The sequence below is a fragment of the Onychomys torridus genome, chromosome 16, assembly GCF_903995425.1.
Source record: "Onychomys torridus chromosome 16, mOncTor1.1, whole genome shotgun sequence".
Classification (NCBI taxonomy): domain Eukaryota; kingdom Metazoa; phylum Chordata; class Mammalia; order Rodentia; family Cricetidae; genus Onychomys; species Onychomys torridus.
Genome location: NC_050458.1, coordinates 32,379,788 through 32,399,824, shown reverse-complemented (window position 1 = coordinate 32,399,824; position 20,037 = coordinate 32,379,788). Strand labels below are relative to the sequence as shown.

At 47.2% G+C, this 20,037-nt stretch overlaps 1 protein-coding gene across 2 annotated transcripts in view; it reads right to left on the bottom strand.

The window, feature by feature from the left end:
- Tg (thyroglobulin) overlaps positions 1-14,806 on the bottom strand; it is a 181,717-nt gene extending 166,911 nt beyond the window's left edge. Inside the window, exons 1-8 of one of the 2 annotated variants that reach the window (XM_036208076.1) lie at positions 14,725-14,806; positions 13,167-13,275; positions 12,128-12,225; positions 11,035-11,238; positions 10,552-10,711; positions 2,818-2,924; positions 2,003-2,146; positions 1,633-1,818 (exon numbers count right to left, since the gene is read on the bottom strand). In XM_036208076.1, coding sequence (XP_036063969.1) covers positions 1,633-1,818; positions 2,003-2,146; positions 2,818-2,924; positions 10,552-10,711; positions 11,035-11,238; positions 12,128-12,225; positions 13,167-13,275; positions 14,725-14,791 — 1,075 coding nt within the window. In that variant the 5' untranslated portion in view covers positions 14,792-14,806. The remainder of the gene's footprint in view (positions 1-1,632; positions 1,819-2,002; positions 2,147-2,817; positions 2,925-10,551; positions 10,712-11,034; positions 11,239-12,127; positions 12,226-13,166; positions 13,276-14,724) is intronic. The other variant, XM_036208077.1, reaches the window with a different exon arrangement.
- Positions 14,807-20,037: the final 5,231 nt, after the last annotated feature.

Sequence of the window (20,037 nt, the reverse complement as noted above, 5' to 3'; positions counted from 1 at the left end):
CACCCTATAAAACTGAGCAGATCCCTCGGCAAGGCCACAGTGTCCTGTAATAGACATCACAGGAGGCTCGGAGGAAGTGAGTGCAAGGCTTTACTTCCCTTTCTACACCGATAGCAGAACCCTCCATACTTTTGTTAAGTACAGCTACTAAAGACAGACAATGAGGAAGAGTGAAAGTCCAAGACCCACCCATGCATTCATCAGACTTCCGGCTTTAACATGGAAATGTCTGGTTCCTCATTTTCACCCGATCGCTGCAGGGCACAATACATTCTAGGTTTTCATCTAACGGGGTGGGGTGATGCTACCAAATACTCCCAAGGCAAGGCTTTAAACATTTAAACATTGCTTTTATGACATCTACACTCAGCAAACAATATGAAGACTATCTAAAGTGGCAAAGGAAGAAGTGGGAGGATTTAATGGGACTTGTTGAATCAACATCTCTATCACTCTACTTTGAAGCCATGAGATTTGAGTTCTTCCATAACTCTTTCACAGTTTAGCACCCCTGGGTGGAAGCCCCAGTGCTCCTGGATTTCTCCCTCCCCCATAGCCCCACCCTCGCCATCCTTGGGGCCTTACTGAGATGCCCTGTGACAGTGCTAAGGTTCACACCTGCACTCCTTCTGCCTTAGCATACCAGGCAGAATAATGTCCCTCCAAGAGCATCTTCTCAGAACCACAGAGTGTGCTACTTTCCCAAGTCTCACTGCAAGTGTCACTGGTTGAGATGACCATGACCTCTGTCAGAGCTGGGAGTCAAGAGAGGCTCCTAAGGAGCCTGAAGAAGAATAGACTCGGCCCCCACCTAGATTTCAGACTCCCAACCTCCAGACCTGTAAGCTGCTGAGTGAGTTATGGTTGTTCTAAGGGACCCAGTTTGGGATACTTTGTGACACAGGCTCTGAAAAGTCATGACCTCACCACTATCTTCCCTAAGGACATTGAGGTTACTTTCTAATTGGCTGCCATATCTCAGGTCCAAGGCTTCTTCCAGCTCCTCCCCTAACACTGCTGGGAGGCATATATTCCACACACACACACAGCTCAACGGGCCTCTCCAGGATGAGCCTCATACCAGCCTCACTTGCGTGCAGCACAAAGCCCAAGCCTTGGTTAGGAGAAGGGCCGCAGAGGCTTGTTCCTGCTGCCTCTCCCCGAGTCACAAAGTGCACTCCATCCTCTAACAGTGTCTCTTGGCCATCCATGTAGATTCAGAGCATAAAGAAAGTGTCTTTATTACAGACACTGTGAGCAACTGCGCCTCATCCAGGAAGCCTTCTACAGTGCTTTGAAATACAATTAAAGTTCTCCTTGCTGCTCTGTCAGCTGTCTGTATACACTCCTCCCACAGCAAGTGAACACCCAGTTCTCCCTTCTTTTGTGTTACCTGTGAGTCCCCTGGTGTGCCATAGGTTCTATGACAGGTAACTATGTCTGACATAAGACAAAAAGTCCACTGCAAGTTAGTAGCAGCAGACTGTCTTCAGTCACATACAGTTTGAAGGACCTTGAGGGGACATTCAGTTAGCAGTTGGGTCGTGAGCTCCTGAGAGACTGGTGTGAAGAAACAGTGACAGTAGTAGAATCTGAAGAGAGAAGACCATTCATTCTTGAGGAGAAACTTACCACAAGATGGCAGCTGTCCTTGCTGCTGAGTGCCAGGGATCTCCGTCCCCTGGGCATCCACACACCAGCACCACCCTTCTGTTTGGCATTGTATTGCTTGGTAGTCCCCATCTCTGAGGCATCTTGGGATGTATGGGTGACCAAAGCTGGTGGCAGCAAATTGCTCTACTTCACACTTGGTGGGGCCTAGTAGAGACCACACAACAGAGAGGGCATACATGAATAAGGTCTGAGCCTTCGTGGATTTTGCTGCCCCCGAGTTATAGCTCTAAACTTACTTTGGTGTAACAGGCAGGCAGATGGAAGTGACCCCAACACCCCCCTTGATTCCACAGCAGAAGCACACTGCTGTTACTAGCTAGTTACTTACATCGGAATCTGCCAGAGATGACTAATTGAATGGCCAGGAAGCGTCTCTGCAATATCCGGTACATGGTATTTTGAGTGAAGGTAGAAGCCCGGTCAAGGCCAGCAAAAATGGTGTCGTAAATTTCATCCAGTAGCAACTCCAAACCTGAGCAAATGCAGACAGCATTTCAGGGATGGGCTCCTTGGAAAAGAAAGCTCTGATCTAGCTGAGCTGACAGATGTCAACAGGTCAGAGTCTACACCGGCAGCATTATGCATCGGGCCCAGGCATATCCATCCTTTAGCCCTTGCAAGTTGTCATCAGTCACAGAGTTCATGCTTGGAAACCAGGCAACAAAGTTACAAAATAATAATGAAAACAGTGGCAATATTTTAAGTGTGTTTGTGATTTTCAGAGGGCCACATCTATAGTTATCCCTTGGTCATATGAAGCCTGATGCAGGCCCTGGGCCACAGGTTGGACTATGCCTGGAACAATACTCTAATGGTTTACAACATCAGGACTGCTGTGAGCAACTGTTCAGGAGTTTGGCAGTACAGAGGAGTGCTTCCTAGAGAATGAGGCTGGTAACCTGCCCTGTCTTCCACTTGCCACACAGCAAGGTGGGCACCTCTTTCAGCCTTAAATGCCACCAGTACAAGCAAGCAGAAGCTTCAGCAGAGTACCACTGATGAAAGCTGGCTAAGGCTGTGTCTTCTTCCGTACCCATAGCAACCTAACAAGGATGTGGAAAGCCAGTGCTATTTCTGCCTTAAGCAATAGAGTCCAAGAATTATCTTCGATCCCTTCCCATTGCCAGAAGTGTGTCTGATTACCTGTCTCAGCCAGCTCCCGCCCCTGGCTGTCAACACAGTAACAGTACCCAGACACTTCAGGGAACCTGCTCCGGAAGGAACTGAAGGTCACGAATGCATCTGGAAACCTGACAGAGAAGAAGATGCATGGTTACCATTTCACAAAAGACAAGTCATCCTCAATCAAAATCAATGTGCCAGAGTCCTCGGCTCTGAGACTGCATTTATGGCTCTTTCCTACACTGGCTTAACTTAGCCAGAGCAAGGGTTAGACTATGCTAACTGTCATCTACCAATTAGCTCTTCTCCATGTGGGTGGCATTTGGCCAACTTGTGTCCACACACATACATGTCTTGGAGGACCAGAGAGAAAACAAGTCATGAGCACTACATCAGCTTCTCCAAGAGAGTAACTGCAGAGTCCAAAGGCTGGCTTTGCTTCATAGGTATATGGTAGGCTGCAGATGGTCTCTTTTTGTGAGAGCATCTTCTCCCAGGGCTTTTTACAACTTTCAAGAGTTGTGAAGAAGAAGCCAGATTCTATTACAGGAGATCTGTAAGATGTTTCCACTCCATCATTAAACTACAAATGAATTCACCGTTTCTTCCTGTCAGCTGAAGAAATGCTTGTCTTAGCCAGGCCCAATCTGGCAAATGCTATACAGAGCCCATGTGCTGGCCCCCACCTTTGCATATAAGGAGACTAAAGTACTGAGAGTCAAATTGCCAGGGTCCCCTCTTGGGCAATGAAGTAGTCAGCAGAGAATTTTTCTTTATACATACCAGGAGATTTTTTTCATGTCCTATGTCACTAATATATTACATTCAAGTACATGTTTCTGCGTATGTCTGAAAATGTAGCATGGTAAGTTATTTTCTGTATAAAGAGTTCTATTACTATATTACACCTTCTAACAAAACACTAAAAACTACCTGCATGTCCAATGGCAGAGAAATGAAATGAATTATAGTAACCCGTCCCCAAATTGGATAAAATACTACACATGAGGGTGATACTTATAAATGAGCAAAAAAAGGGAACATCATTCAAAAGGGACAGATATAAGACAACAAATATACACACCATGATCATTACCACTCTGGAAGGCAATGTAGGGAGAGCGCTGTCTGATTCTGAACATGTATTACGCAGGACACAAGTATTAATTAACCTGAGCGGAAGTTACGAGCATTATATCAGCTGGCTCCTTAACTGAGGAAACTCTAGAGTCCAAAGGCCAAGTTTGCCTTACAAATACAGAAAAGTGCTGTAGAAATTTCAGATCTGTGACCATGTTGCTTGTCTATTATTGTGGGCTTGTGAGTTACGTGGAAAAGAGTCCTGTCATAAGTGGGGTGCAAAAGTCGAAATGAAAAGCTCTCTTTGTCTTGTTCCTCCAGACAGAGGGTAGGTATATAATAGTTTAAAAGTTCACTCACTGGAAACTGGGATAACTGGGTTTCAAAAGTGACAATGACAGCAAACTAGTCGCCTCTGTTTGTTGAACTCTGCTTTGCAAAAGACAACTGCGAAAGTGCTCGCTCCTCACTGAGTCAGGAATGCACCCAGTGCCCTTCACGAGATGCTGGTAGTATTTCTATCTCATCCTCGAGATGAAGACAGTGAGGGATGTGGGCTGCTGTCTCGGCCCAATGACAGTACCTTGGATTCACATCTGGTCGTATCCAACATCTGATCCTTATCCTTGCCAATAGTGCTTCTCAGTGTGGGTTGGGCTTGGCTCCTGTCCCATGTCTTTGGAGTCATGTGTCTGTAGTAACATTATTCTGTGCATGCTCAACACCTCACTTTTCCTGGCAGCTAAGAAGTGTTGAAGATACCGTGTTCAGGACAGACGCACATACCAGTCCCATGGATGGCCGAGAGGGTTCAGATACCCACTCCAGCAAAAGACCCAAGACGTTTAAACTACCCTACACCCTGAAGTGCTGAGGTAACCCAGGGGGGCACCTCAACCAAGGGAAGGCATCACCCTTCAGGGTGTTGGCATGATTTCTATCCCACTATTTAATAGTCAAAGTCCCCTTCTTGGGGTTCCTGGCCTATGAAGAAACCAGTACCTACCAGTGCTCTTGGTATGGTCTGTCTTGATTTTTCTCCTTCCCACATACTGAGGGTCTCTCCCTGGCTTCAGCCAGAGGAAGGGTCTTTCTATCATTTCAGGACTATTTCCTGGAAGTCTGCTATTACTGTTCTCCAGGACTTCCCTCAGTGCCGGTGGAGCAGGCCCTGTGCCTCCATATGTGATTCTCTCTCCTCAGCTCCGTATTCAATGAGAAGAGCTGGGGACCTTGAATCAGCATGGCAGAATTCTTGCCCTGGCCTGCCATGGTGATTATCACTATTAACACTAATCAGAATCAGCAAGGAGCACTGTGTAGGGGACAGTCACTCTGACAAGTGTTTCTCCTAGTCTATCACATTCAGTTCTCATGATGTTTCTTTAAAAGGGATCCAGCTGACACCTGGGAAAGCTGGGATGAAGAGTGGTGGTGGCATCCTGAGGCTAGAGCATCCTGAGCCCATCTCCACTGTTCCTGTTCCATGGAGAAGGCCAGATGGAAAGATGCATACTTAAGTAGAATGTGGTCCTGTGGGGCCCTACCTCCAACTGGCAGTGAGGACCAAGTTCCTGTATGTTTACCACTTGTTTTTCATACAATCTGACTTGTGTGGGTAGGTTTTGAAATGGTGTCTCTACTTGTGGGTTTGGAGACTCCTCCTCTACCACAGTCATTTCTACTCTGAATGACAATTGGATTGTTACTCTTGCAACTGACATTGACTTGTCAAGATAGCAGATCCCCCTACCCTGCGGCCATCACAGAAAGGCAGAAAGCCCTGAAACTGAACTGGCAGACCCCATGAGAAATAGCCCAGCCACATCTCCATTCTTAGGTCTGCTGGATTTGGCTCCAAGAGGCCCCCAAAATAATGAAGTTTGAGTTGTATTCTAAATTACAACTGGCCATTTGATCTGGAAAGAAAGGAAGACATGTCTAGAAGGATCGTTGATATGTCTCCAACATCCAGACAAAACATACCCCAGAGGTGGCAGAAGAGCAAATAGAGAAGTGGACAGTCCTGGAGGAGGAGGAAGAAAGAGAGAGCATGCTCAGCCCTAGCATATCCATGGCTGAAACTGAGTGTGTGGCTGGCTGCTTATGGGCACCGGCCAGGGGAAAGCCCTGGTTTCACTGGCAGGAGGGTATTGTCAAGCTATATAGCCAAAGATAGCCATGGCATTGTCCCCCTGATAAGGACTCAGAGATCACAGCTCCTTCTATCCTTGATAGAATAAAGAGGTATGTTTCCCTGAGAAACTGGATCATTCTCAGACTTCAAACAAACAAACAAACAAACACCTCTTCTCTGGTTATAGCTAGATCTCAGAGGTAAATACAAATTCCCTTAGCATTCCGTGACTTTAAAGAAAGATTGTTCTAGACCAATCTTTGTCCTGACTTCTTATTTTCTGTTCTCACTCTGTCTCCTCCATGATTTCCACTAACATCTTTTATCCTGCTCTAGGCATATACAAAGAAAGAAGATAAAATCAACACGACTAACTAAACAGAAATGTATGCTTCATCTTGTGGGAAAGATGGAATCTCAGAGTGACCAGAGTGGAGTCCTTCAGACTGAGAACCCTAGAGCAGGGGCCAATGACAGCATCTCCGAGATTATGCTCAGGTTGGGCCACCCCAGACATATAGGGATTAAAAATGAAGCTCTGGGGATTCTGGATGGCTGGTCTCCATCTGGATGGCTGTTTGAAGAATGCCACCCGTGCCTCTGGATCCTTCGCAATACTCTCCACTCCATCAGTTTCTCTAATCTTTCTCTTGACAGGCCTCCAGAAACTGAACCTGCAACTAATGCATTAATAAATTAACAATGTGCTAATCTCTCCTGCACTGGAGTGGGTAGTCTTTAGGAGAGGGCCGTACACAGCCTAGCAGGGTACCCAAGTCAAATTGGCCACCACAGGAGGCCTTGAAGGTGACCAGATGATCTGTCTGTGAGGATTTCCCAATAGTCTTCCATGTTCCAATTACAAGGATGCTTCAGTATGTGTTAAGGTGCTCTTGACCCTTTCTACAGGACGATGTGCTAGGGCATTTGAGGTGAGGCTTGTTGCTAAGCAGGCAGGGTAAGCACAGTAATTAATGATAAGGGTTGATAATAGAATCTTAACACAGATCACTAAAACATTGACGGTGGCACCAGCCATGCTTCATGTTCTGTGGGGCTCCCCCTGCAGTTTGGGGCAGGACAGAGTCCCACGGTTGTGACTGGGCTGTGGCCATTAAGAAGATGGGCCGGCCAGAAGAGCCAGCAGAGCTACTGTCCGTTGCAACGTGGCTCTGAAGTTTCTAGCCTGGTTGCTATAGTAAGTAATCGCTTTTCCTCAGGGGGAAAGAAGACCTACAACAGCCAGGCTCAAGCAGGAATCATGGCACAGCACATTAAGACTTCACTGGGGTTTAGGAAACGAGCTGTCCCTGGGTCTCGGAGCTTCTAAGATCCCCTGGCATCAGGTCAGCTGTTTATGCCACATCTCCAAGGAAATCTCCTCAGACAGACTGGTCCCTACTCCCAAGTCAAATTGTGGCTTTTCCCTACCAAACACATTTGCAGCCATCTGCTCAGAATGGAGTCATCCCTCACTGCTCTCCCTCTCCTCCAGATGTTTCTTCCCCACATTCCAAAGTCCTGTGTGATGAATATGTCTCTAACACAGCTCCATCTCCCAGGCACTGCTCACCCACCGCCCCCCATTCTCTCCTAGACGGAGCCACCATCATCTCCCTCCAAACTGAACCTGGAACTTGGGGTGGACTCTTAATACTCACTCTGCTTTTTCCTACCCCAGGCTGTTCTTTTTAAAGTCTGGTATCTATCTGGTGGTATTTATGCAAAGCTCTACAGACTCGAATCCTCACCTCACTCCCTGCCCCGGCTTAAAATATTTGAGGCAATGTCAAGAACACACAGTAAAATAAAATTGCCCACTGCTTATCTGAAACCCAACTACAACTGGCTGTCCTGTATTATATCTGTCAACCCCAGGTGAGCTCAGTCTATTCCATGTGGATTCCACAGCTCCTTCCACTGGTGTCCAGAAGATTCCTGATTACCCCTGGGCTTGCAATAATCAACCACCCAATCATTCCCATGACCTTCCCAGGCCAGAATTTGCTCAAAGATAAATTACAAAAAAAGGGAAAAGGATCTCATTTCAGAACTGAATGTTTTTGTTTGCTTTAACAATGAATACTTGACTCTCAATTTTTGTGTTTCACTAGACTGCCCTCTTGTGGCCATAGCTGTGAATTGAGCCCCAATCTCAAACTGCCCCTGCTAAGGTCTTTGTATATCCAGCCACGTGATTTCTAAACTGGGATTGTAGACCTATTGTAAGCAAGACACTATGCCAGATGCTGTGTGGGAAGAGAAATGAGTCACATAATACACGCAAGTAAGTGAATTATTTTACAAACATCTCTAAAACTTACTATGTTTCCTAGTAATGTCTTCCAGGTTCCTTGGCTATATACCAGAGACTACACTTTCTAATTATGTCTGTATTAAAGCTGAAACCTATAAAAATCCTTGGATACTGTTAGCATTCAGCTGGCGTGAACTGATGATGCTTAGCTTGCACAGAGTAGATGAGCATTCAGAGAGTTGGCCTGTCTGATGGTTCTGTGCTCTCTCTTAAGCTAATCACCAGCGACCAGGGGAAGATGCTAACCTACACTTTCTGCAGTTGGGTGATGCATTAGAATTCCCTGAAGATGGGCACATTGGAATGATGCACATTCTCAGTGGTTTCATAAATCAAGTCTCAGGAGAGCTTAACCATGGCCCAGTGAGCAGAGCACAAGCTTCCATTTCCCAGCTGAGAACACTGAGGAAGTTCTGGGAAGGTAAATGATCAGTCACCTTGCAAAGCAGTGGCAGAGTCAAAGACCATGAGGCAGGATGGTCCAGGAGACAGACAGAGCTGGCAGGAATGAAGTGGCCAAGCTCCGAAGGACCCAGGACACAGAGGGTTTGGTACAAAACAGATCATTCAAGACTAGCTCCTTGACCACATAAACAAATGTACACAACCTCCTAAAACCATATTATGTGTTTTGTATTCTAGGTGGAACGCAAGAAATCACTGATACTGCATTTTGTTGAAAACCCGGTAGGGTATGATCTAATGAAAATGCCAAGCTTCTAAAGTGTTGTGCAGCTCAGATCAAATTTGTCTGTGGGACCTGCACTTGGGGCATGGTCTGTGACCCATCTGGCACAATGTGTGGGAACGTTCTCTCTCACACAGAAACTGGCTGTTCTGGAAGGTAGCCACATGGAGGCTCAGGTTCTCTCCCAGAATCCACAGCAGTGTTAACACAAGCTGCTGCTTTCTTTGTTTGCATTCAGAATGGTCTGATTTCATTTGAAGTCTGCACAATCCTTCACAATCAGTGGGTGATCTAAGTAGCCAGATGCTACCTGGACATTTGGGTCAGAGTGTATATGGTGCTTCTCATTTTATATTGATTATTTTAACACGTAAGTCCTTTACAAGTGCACACACATAGAGAACTTACAGAAATGTGTGCGTATGATCATACCCATGCTTTTTAATGGGTTCTATCCCCTTTGATGAGGATCCCCTTTTTATCCACCCTTTCACTACAGCCCTCACCTTCAAATGGCCTCCAATGACTGTGTGCTCCTTAGCATTACCCTCTGCCCCTGCTTCTATCCAGACACAGCATACTGGTCTGAACATAGGACCATATGTTCACACATAGAAAGAGTCTTCTGCTATTGGTTTTTAATAATTCAATCCTGCACTTACACTACCCATCTTGAGTTGTATTGGCATAACAGGCTTCGGAACCCTGCTCAACTTCTGCAGCTCGGATGCCTTCTTTGGAGCAGCTACTCAAGTGGATATGGCATGTTATGCTTAGTTAGCCATTCCCCCTGTTTGATGAGCTGTCACTTTTCTCCCCAGTTCTCTGCTAGGATGGAGAACAATGAGACAAACACACTGATATGTAGGTCTTCACACTCTGGTGTTTTCATTGCATGGTGGGCTAGTGGGGCAGAAAGTATGCGATAGTTTGACTAACAACGGCCCCCATAGGCTAATACACTGATCACCATGGAGTGGCACTGTTTGAAAGGATTAGGAGGTGCAGTCTTGTTGGAGGAAGTGTGCCACTGGTAGTGGGTTTTGAGGGTTCAAAAGCCTATATCAACCCCAGAGTGCTCTTCTCTCTCTCTCTCTCTCTCTCTGGCTACAAATCAGTATGCAGCTCTCAGCTACTGCTCCAGCATCTGCCTGCATGCCACCATCTTTCCCACCATGATGACAATGGACTATAAACCTCTGGAACTGTAAGCAAGTCCCCAGTTAAATGCTTTCTTCTATAAGAGTTGCCATGGTCATGGTGTCTCTTCACAGCAATAGAACAATGACTAAGATAATGCAATTGTAATGACAATAGCTATTCCCAGCTGGTTTTGTTAAAAGGGCTCCTGACAGGCTGAACTTGCCGGTCAGTAAAAATTGGGAACAAGGCATCTCTTCCTTAATTCTCCACCAGGCTGCATATAACACATGACACTCCCAGATCCTAATACATACATGAGCTTGAAGAGCCAATGGTTCCCTAAGTGCCCCCCTGCCCCCCCCCACACACAAGGGGACAGTTTACCCTTACCTGTTGTAGCTGTGGATGAGGTCAAAGATCATCATATCTGTGGTGTTGACAAACTTGCACTGGACAGGCATAAACTCCCCATCTGCAGAGCACTGGGGTGGCGACTTGTCCCCTACCCCATGGAGGAGACGACGGTTTCGGATCTCACAGCTCCTTGGACCTAAACATTGTCGTGCAAAGCTGCTCAGTCCTTGTGGATGATGGGTAGGCGCATATGTGTCTGTAGTCAAGATGCAGGTACTTATGCTACCCATGGGACCCATGGAAATCCACCAGTGCCCAAACTAGCCCACCAAAGGCTCGCAAGGATTGGTTGAAATCCTGTTTGTGCTTGTAGTTGTCTAAAGTCATATGACTGCCTGCGTGACACTTTCCCTCTCCCTCGAGGGCCCGGGAACTCTCTGTGTTGTCAAGCTTGTGATTTGTAGGGATGGAAACTATAGCTGACCCAGGGATCCTGGTGCCCATGACAGTGACACTTACACCGAGTTGGCCTCCCCAGCTGGCGGGTGCCATACACCTCCATCCCTTCTGTGTCTACACACCAGCATTGCACCTGCCACAGGTCACACTGCACGGGTGCATAGTCCCCCGCATCCTGGCACTGAGGGAGGTAGAGGGCATCTGTGCTGTTAATGTAGCTGCTCAGCAGGATCTGCTGCCTCTGTAGCTGGCAGAAGGACAGACCTAGGGGCACAAAGAGAAGCTTCAGAGAAGGGCTTTGGGGAGCACACAGGATCAAGCCCAGGAGGACCCTTCCTCCCTGAGGGACACTCAGTCCGACATTCAGAAGGCTCTTTCATGTGGGGAGCTGAGCCAGAGCAGGGTGGCTCTCACTAGCACCTTGGCACTGTGGAGGAGTTTCCGGTAGGGTTGACGGTGCTACTGAACCCGGAGTTCTGTGTGGGCTGCCTATGTTGCCTGGGGAACTGCTTCCCTACTCTGCATTTCTCTCCCTCTCTACAAGTGAGAAGACAGCTGCCTCATCCCAGATATGGAAAGAAAGGCCCCTTTGTCTTTGCTCCTGTGGAATAGCTACTATGCATAAGGCTTGTCACATTGCAGGTCCTCACATGGAGGAAGCAGGTTCTCCCTTCACTTTGTGGATTGGGGTTGAGTGTTTGTAGATCAGAGAGGTTGGGCAACTTTGATTAAGGTGGTGATGGAAGAGGGTGTGAAGGGCCATTGTGGTTCCCAAACCAGCCACGCTGGCCTCATCAAACCAGAGACCCAGATGGAGCTACCACCTATCCACTGAAATAGACCTTCCCTTTAAGCCTTGCTTTCACCCAAACATTGCTGAGCTCTGACCTGGCTTCAGAACCCTTCGATGTCCACTGGCCATAACTGACTCAGTGCTAGGCACAGTGGCTGGCTCATGGGAAGTCCTTGCTGGCTACTGACTAGGCTTGAGAATCTCATATGATTTTCATAGTGGTCTTTGAGAAACTGGACCTTCTGCATATCCAGTGAGGAAGAGCCAGCAGCCCAGTTCATTTACTTAAGCCTTGTTCCTAGATGTGAGGTGTCCCAGTGTCAGGGCCCCCTGCCTACTGGGTGCCCCTTTGCTACTTACAAGCTGTTGGCCTTCCCAGCTGCCTGCTGCCAGGGACTTCCCTGCCGTCAACATCCACACACCAACAGGATTGGCCATCATTTTGACATTGGACTGTCCTGAAGAGAGACATACCACGTGATACCATAATGGGTTTCTGAAGCCACATTCTGGCTCCTGCTCATTGAGACCAGGGGCTAGCAAGTCACCTAGGAAAGCCAAAGTTGTGATTAGATAAGGTCCTAGAGTGAGTTCCTAGAACAGGGGAGTCTACACCGAGAGTTTCGGGATGGCCTGGGGTAGAAGGCTGGGTAGGGAGAAGCCTATATGGAGATCCTCCTGGGGGTAAGGTGGGCTAAAAGAAGAAACACTTGGAGAGCCACACAAGGCTGGCAAAGAGGGAGGCCCATCCCTTAACTCCTCCCTCACAACCCTGAAATTCCCAGGGGCCCTGGAGAGAAAGCCAGCAGTTTTGCCTAAGGGAAGCTTGAGTAAGGAAGCAGGGTGGTATTTCACAGCTAGAGATGAGGCCGCTCCACTGGACTGCACAGCAGGGGAGGACAAGGCTTCCTGCTCCATAGGGAAGAGGCATTTAGACCTTAGCCTGACTCTCTATGGAGGAAGACAATTCCAGGACCCAAGATGTGTCAGGGCAGCTGCAAAAGCCCCTTTCAAAGCAGGAGGCAGAAGTGGCCTGGTAGCCCAGGGAAGCTATGACAACAGGGTAGGCCAAGTTACAGGCACTTCCTGCTTTGCCCACCAAGGGAATTAGGGGGTAGGTGCCTAGAAGCACCCTTACCTCTATTTGGGCTTTGCTAAAGGATCTTGCACATTATGTTGTAAGGCAGTAAAAATAAAGCTTCAGCAAGACTTGAGGGGCTGTCAGGGGCTCTATTCAGTAGACTATATGTATGTGAGGACAAGAGGAGCCCCCTCCAAATGACAGCACAGCTCGGGATCTCTGAGGAATTGGGTGGATACAACTGGGAATCCCAGGGACAAGATGTGAGTTCTTTAGAGTATTTTGGGTTCCTGGGGCTCCTACTAAAGCCAATCTTACTGGAAACTTCCATCTTCGGAGCACTGTGGAACATATTCAGCCTGCTTCAGAAAGGCCTTCTCCCTCTGCAGCTCACAGGGGCGGAGGGGCTGTGCATCTACCTGGTACTCTATGTGAAGGAAAGTGACACATGAGAAGGGTTCAGGCCAGGTCCCTGTCACACAAGACAGTCCTTCAGATTCAGACACGCAACCTTTGCTTTCCCAGTCTTACTGAGTGTTGGCAGTCCTTAATACCATCCCCATTGCAAAATTAGTTCATTTAATCATCTGTACTCTCCTGGGAGGTGATGGGAATATCTCCATTCTCCCAGGAGCATCAAGCCGCAGGCATCAGTGAGAATACATCTTTTAAAAAAAGGATTCCTGAATCAATTTTGGAGTCCTTATATACCTAAGTCACTGTGAATTAGGATAAAACACCATAAGGAAATTGGTCTTGCCGTCACCAAGTCATGCTTGTGGGGGTACACCTTTCAGACTCACAAAGCACATGCCTCTTGATGTTCTGATCTCACTCAGAAATCATAACCACCTCAGGAGCTAAGTGTGTATGTTCTTTGCACACCCTACCCACCCCGTATGTATGTGTGTGTGTGTGTGTGTGTGTGTGTGTGTGTGTGTGTGTGTGTAGCCGCATGATGTGCACATTTGCGTCGAGGTCAAGGGTCCACACTGTCTTCCTCACTAATTTCTCTATGTTTTACAGCAGGGTCTCTCACTGCTCCTAGAGCCCACTGACTGACTAAACTGATTGGCTAGTGAGCTTCAGGGATCCACCCATCTCTGCCTCTTCTAGACCTGGGGTTTCAGATACACTTTACAGGGCTGGGAGTCTATGTGGATTCTAGAGATCCAAACTTAGGTGCTCATAAACACACACCAAGGAGATGACCAACTGAGTCATCTACTTGATCTTTGGGGGGTTGGAGTTTTTTTCAAGACAGAGTTTCTCTGTGTAGCTTTGGAGCCTGTCCTGGAACTTACTCTGTAGCCCAGGCTGGCCTCAAACTCACAGAGATCCATCTGCCTCAGTTTTCTGAGTGCTGGGATTCAAGGCATTCACCACCACTGCCTGGCCACCCTCCACCTGATTTTTAACATAGAAACTGAAACTTGGCAGTCTGTGCACAGCTGAACAGGTAAGTGGCTGAGCCCAGTCCAGCGCTCGGGTCTATCTCAAGCCACAGGGTGATCTATCCTGTTTATTCCCTGCCATAATCTTCTCAAACGCTGTCATGGCTGGAAGACTCTTTGGAGCATCCAAATATATATTAAAAGCATATGCAAATGCCAAAAATATGAGATAAGTGTGAGATGAAGGAAGCTATGATTGAATTCGTTTCTTTACCACTGCTCCACCAATTCCTAGCTCTAGGATCCCATACAGGTCACCTCTCTGAACCTCTTTTCATCTACACAGAGAAGAGCAAGTATCTAGCCCCTGCATTTGTGAGGTTAGATGAGATCAAGCATGTCTAGGGACCCTCCCAGAGCCTGGCTGAGCCGCATGCCTGAAAACTCCCGCTCAAACCCATGGCTTCAGCCTTAGAACTTACCAAAGATGTTGGCTGCTACCAGGCAGACTGAGCTCCACAAAGCAAAGACCCACAAGACCAGGGCCATCCTCCTGGCCCCTCCTGGGATAGGAGCAGAGTGTCCTCTTAAGACCCCTCATCAGGGAGCCTTTATAGTCCAGGGGCAAGCACTGCTCTCAAGTTCAAGGACACTTGACAGGGCAACAGAACACTCTGTTTTCTCTGCCAGTCACAGGAACGCCCTCCACTTGAGTCTGCTCCCCCTAAGTATACTCAAGCGGTCAGTAGGGTGACCACTCTAGGCTGTGGGGGACAAGAAATGGGAGGGGGACACCAAAATCCCTCTTTTACAGGCAAATGCCAGAGTTCGGTACCTTTAGGGGTGACAGAGTTGGATTGTACCACTGTGAAGGATGAAATGTTTCCTCTTCTCCTCATGATTCCCTCACTGCCTCCTGCCTCCTCCTTCCTTCCTTCCTTCCTTCCTTCCTTCCTTCCTTCCTTCCTTCCTTCCTTCTTTCCTTCCTTCCTCCAGTATTGTTTTAGAGCCTAAAATCTGTAGACACTATTCTAGAAAATGAAGCCATTGGCAGGAAACAGGTAAATTCTGTCCTCATTAATGTTGAATGTGAGAATTGTACCGAAGGAAACCAAGGCTACCTTACATACTCTCACATGCATGAGCACACACACATATGGGCACACCTTTCTCTAGTACTTCTGTAACTTTTCTGGGAGACATGGGATTCTCTCACACAGAAGGCCTGGTTTCTCTCAGTACCCACTTCCCTTCTTCCCAGCTGCTCCTGCGTAACCTATGAAAACGAGCTGCCTTCACAGAGTATCCTGGAGGTAGTGGCTTACACAGTGGACCTGCCTCTTGTTGGAGTTCTGGGGACTGGAAGACTAAGATGAAGGTGCCCTGGTTGGTTTCTGGGGCTCCTCTCTGTGGCTTACAGGTCACTGGCCAGTCTGTCTTCATTTGGTATTTCCCCCCTGTATGCCTGGGTCCTAATCTTTCCTGAAGATAACAGCCACTTTAGGTTAGGAACTACCTTAAATAGCCTCATTTTAATTTAGTTATATAGCTGTACTGAGCTACAGAAAGAAGACTCAACATAGGAATTTGGAGTTGGGATGCATATAGCATCCCTAAACACCTAAATATGTTTTGTTTGTGATACAAACTGAGTGTGGGGTTAAGACATGCAAGAATCCCTGCTCCTTGCCACCTTCCTGGGTATCTGCACTTTTAATGTTTCTCTATGACTCCCTTACCTTCAGCCAGGCCTCTCCAAAGAGCTCAAGTCCCCTCTCCTTGGAAGCTTCACAGACTGTTCTGGTCCAAATACTTCCCATGCTGGTGGTTTCATTCTGATTGCCAGCCTGGGGGCTTGGCCTTCTTTCTTCACAGCGAACATCCTTCAAATCCCAGCAGGCAGCCCCATTCCCTGCACCCTCACCTAGCTGCATCTTTGGAGCCCCACAGCTCTAGGCTAGCAAGGCAGGGGAGTGCCTGTCTGAAGCTTACAGGGTTTCCTTTACCCACTGCAGGGGCAGTCCTAGAACATATCAGAAAATCCAACCCTCACCGCCAGGCATAGAAACTCACTCCCAGGGGCTCAGAAAAGCTAAGTGCAGGGATATTCAGTCACCTTGGAAAGAGAACAACTAAGACAGGTTTCCAGCAAAGGTAGCTCAAGGGGCTGTGTTGTGCATCCTGAAAGGAACTCAGGAGGAAGAAGTCCTCATGCCTAGCCCCTACTTCCCAGGCTGTAATGGCCCTGGTGACCCCATGCTCTGGAGGCCACCAGCATCTGTTAAAGCAGTTGGGTCAGCAAAGCCCTGTGTATCCCACTATCCCCCATTTGCAGATTTTTCAAAGCAGATGCATCTTAGACATTCGAAGGTGGCAGTGAAGAGGTTTGTCACAGACCCGCTGTTCCCCCTGCCTTGTGTGCACCGTGTCCCAGGTTAGCCAGTGTAGGCTGAGTGCTTAATCACTGTGTCTGGCTCTGACCCTGGGAAGCAATGGAGTGTAGGTAGGTGTCAGGGCCATATCCTCGCCGGGGTGTTTTTGCTCCATTGGATCTGGTGCTTCAGCACCTTTAGGCATGACCCGTGAAGCAGGATGAAGAGGGCTCTTGGGGAGAGGAACAGGTACTCGATGCTCAGACTCACCTGAGAGACCATTGAAGTGGGTAGTGTGAGCTCAGTACTGGGCAGAGCAGTTTAGGCTTCAGTTCACATCAGAGCTGCCCTGCCCCACCAGAAAAGGGCTTCTCTCTACCCAGGAAGTGGAGCGGAGCAAGGCCTTCATTATCCTCCATGAGAACTGCCTCCTCACCATGACTCAGCTCCTCACCCCTGCTGTACCTTTATCCACTGAGACCCAGAACATGGCCTCCATGCTAACTCCACAAGCTTCCATTTGCAGCTTAGACCTCCATCACTCTGGTGGAGGACTCCTCCCCACTGGTACAGGTGCTTCTTGGTTCTAAATGCAAAGGCTCAACCTTTGTCTCTTTCTTTCCCCAACACAGGGCCTCTGTGCATAATTAGACATGCGGGAGATGTGTTTAAAATGCAGTCATTTGAGTACGCGAGGAGATAGTACAAATATTTTTGCATGCCTCCACTTCTGAGTCCACCAGTTCCTGGAACCCTCATAAGGAACTGCTTTCTAGCCCTTTCCTCTCTGCTTTGGTCCCTCACAGTATTGGTATTGCTGGACCCTGTGTTCCCTTTAAGGACAGCTTCTACCTCTTTCCCACACGTCCACCCTGTGACTCAAAGCCACATCTTTATTTTTCCTGGATCACCTGGGCAATAACAAAAATTTTGGTGCTTGATTTCTATATCCAGAAAGATGGAGTAGACATGCTTTTCCCTGTCCTTCCTAAGAGTGGCTGGACGTGTGGACGTGACATGTGAACAAACATAAGAAGACACTGGAAAGCAGAGGGAACAAGGAAGACAGATGAACTAACCTCAGGACCAGAGGAGTATGTGGTAGCAAACCCCTGGGTTTGAATTTCAATCTCACATGAGAAGCTTGCAAATCACAAAAGCCACTGAACACAGATAAAACCCAAACAACCAGAAAAGCCTCCCAAAGCCTCGATCCCAGGAATGTGGGTCAGCCTGGCACAATAGAAACTTTTAGAAAATAACCTCTGGGCAAGGGCAGCCATTGCAGAAAAACTCCAGTCAGCCACTTCTGAGCCCACAAAGGCTAAGTGAGGAGCCAGAATGCCCACCCTGGGCATCCCCTCTCTTTGGTATCAGTGGAACCTTTAGGGGACCAGCAAGATGCCTCTCCTTCTACTAGAGTGGTGTCAGAAGAGGTCTAGAGGAGAATCAAGACCTTCCCCACACCCTGTCGTATCCAGGTCATCTCCCTGTGGTGCCAGCCAAGACCATGTGGGGAATACCCTGAGTCTCCTACCAGGAAGCATCAGCAGAAGGCAGAGGAAGGCTGAACTCCCATGCCCACCCCCTGCCAGATCACTGGAGACTAGAACTCCAGTCCCACCAGACAGCAGTAGAGAGGCTGTGCTCTTCCCCACTGCAAGGGTGGAGGAGGAGCCCTGCTCACAAAGAAAAATGAAAAGACTCATTTTCTGCAAGACCACACAGCTTTGGTTAAAAACAAACAAACAAACAAACAAACAAACAAACGTTTGTTGTACCAAGAACCAGGAATATCTAACTTGCATTTAAAAATCAAAGAAACAATGGCCATGTGTTGGTGATATTTGAGTTATCTCAGGGCGATATGATTATAAATGAATTAATACATGTAAGATGCACATCATAATGTCTGACATACAGTAAACACTCAGTAATATTTTCTTGTGAATACAGAGGTTTTCAATGGTGGCGGCCCAATCAGTCTGATTAAAGGTGAATGTCCTTACCTTCAGGGTCGTGATTTCTGTTTCCTTCAAGAATATCCTGTGCTACAGTGAAGATGAATGCACCCAGCAATCCCCCCCCACACACACACTATTTCCATGGACAGCTATCTAAAGTCATTTTAGCTGTTGCCTTGGATTGTGGCTCTACAAGTTTTACAACCCTTATAGATCTTCACCTCAGGAATCCCTCCATGTGTTCCTGAGTATTTTAAGGAGGAGCACCATGCTCAGATCAAAGACACTTCTGAAGACCACGATGCTTCTAAAAACAGAGCTCTCCCCCTTTGTCAGTCACCTGGGTCTTGAGCATTTGTTTTGCTCCGTTATTCTCTGCAGGAAACGGATGTGGCCCTGACATTTTCGTTATGGCTTCTTTTGCTTTTGAGAAGACCCCGCCTGTGATCTAGCAATTGAAGTAGCTTCCTAAGCCACTCTTCTGTGGCTTCTTGGTTGTCAACTTGATGGGATTAAGAATCACCATGGAAACAAAGGTCTGGGCATATCTGTGAGGGTGGGGGTTGGGTTAATTGGGGTGAGAAGACCTCCCTCCCTAAATAGGGGCAGCACTGTCTCATGGGCTAAAGTTCCAGACTGAATAAAAAGGGGACAGAAAACTGAGAACCAGCGTTCATCTTTCTATTATTTCCTGATGGTGGAAGCAGTGTGACCAACTGAGTCATACCCCACCACAGTGGTCTGCCAACGGTGCAGACTTGGATGCTGCCTCCCTTGCTCTGACTCCCTTCTATGGGTCTCACATTAGTGTTCCTCACTTTGGACTCACTAATGTGTAAGTTTTCCAGAAGCAGTGCCTTTGTCTCTGACTCCATCTGAAGATGAATGACATATAAAAATTATGGTATGCAGTGAAACAGTCAAAGCCTAAAAGGAAATGCATAGCTTTAAATGCCCAAAATAGAAAGAATTAATATCCAAAGTCAGCTACCATAGCTTCTACCTTAAAGGGTTAAAGAAAAAAAAGGAAAATAATGAAATAAGGAAATTTTTAAATATCAGAGAAAAAAATAAAGGAAATAAAATCCACAATAGGAAAAATGAAATGTAGGAATAACCAGCTTCTTAAAAAAAAAACAAAAACAAAACAAAAAAAAACAAAAAAAAAACTTAGAAATTTGAGAAGCCTCTAGGTAGACTGATGAAGAGGAGTGAGGAGGGAACAGAGAAAGAAGGAAGGAAGGAGAGGGAAGGGAAAGGAAGGAGGAGAGAGGGAGAGGTAATAAGGAAGGAAAAGGAAGACACAGCTAAGCTATAAAATCAAGTACAAAAGAGCACATGTCACTGCAGATGACATGTAAGTTTAAATTAAAGCAGTTATAAAGTATATTTATTAAAACTATTATGGTTGCTATGTAAACAACTAGATAGTATGTCTAAATTTCTAGAAAGAAACAAA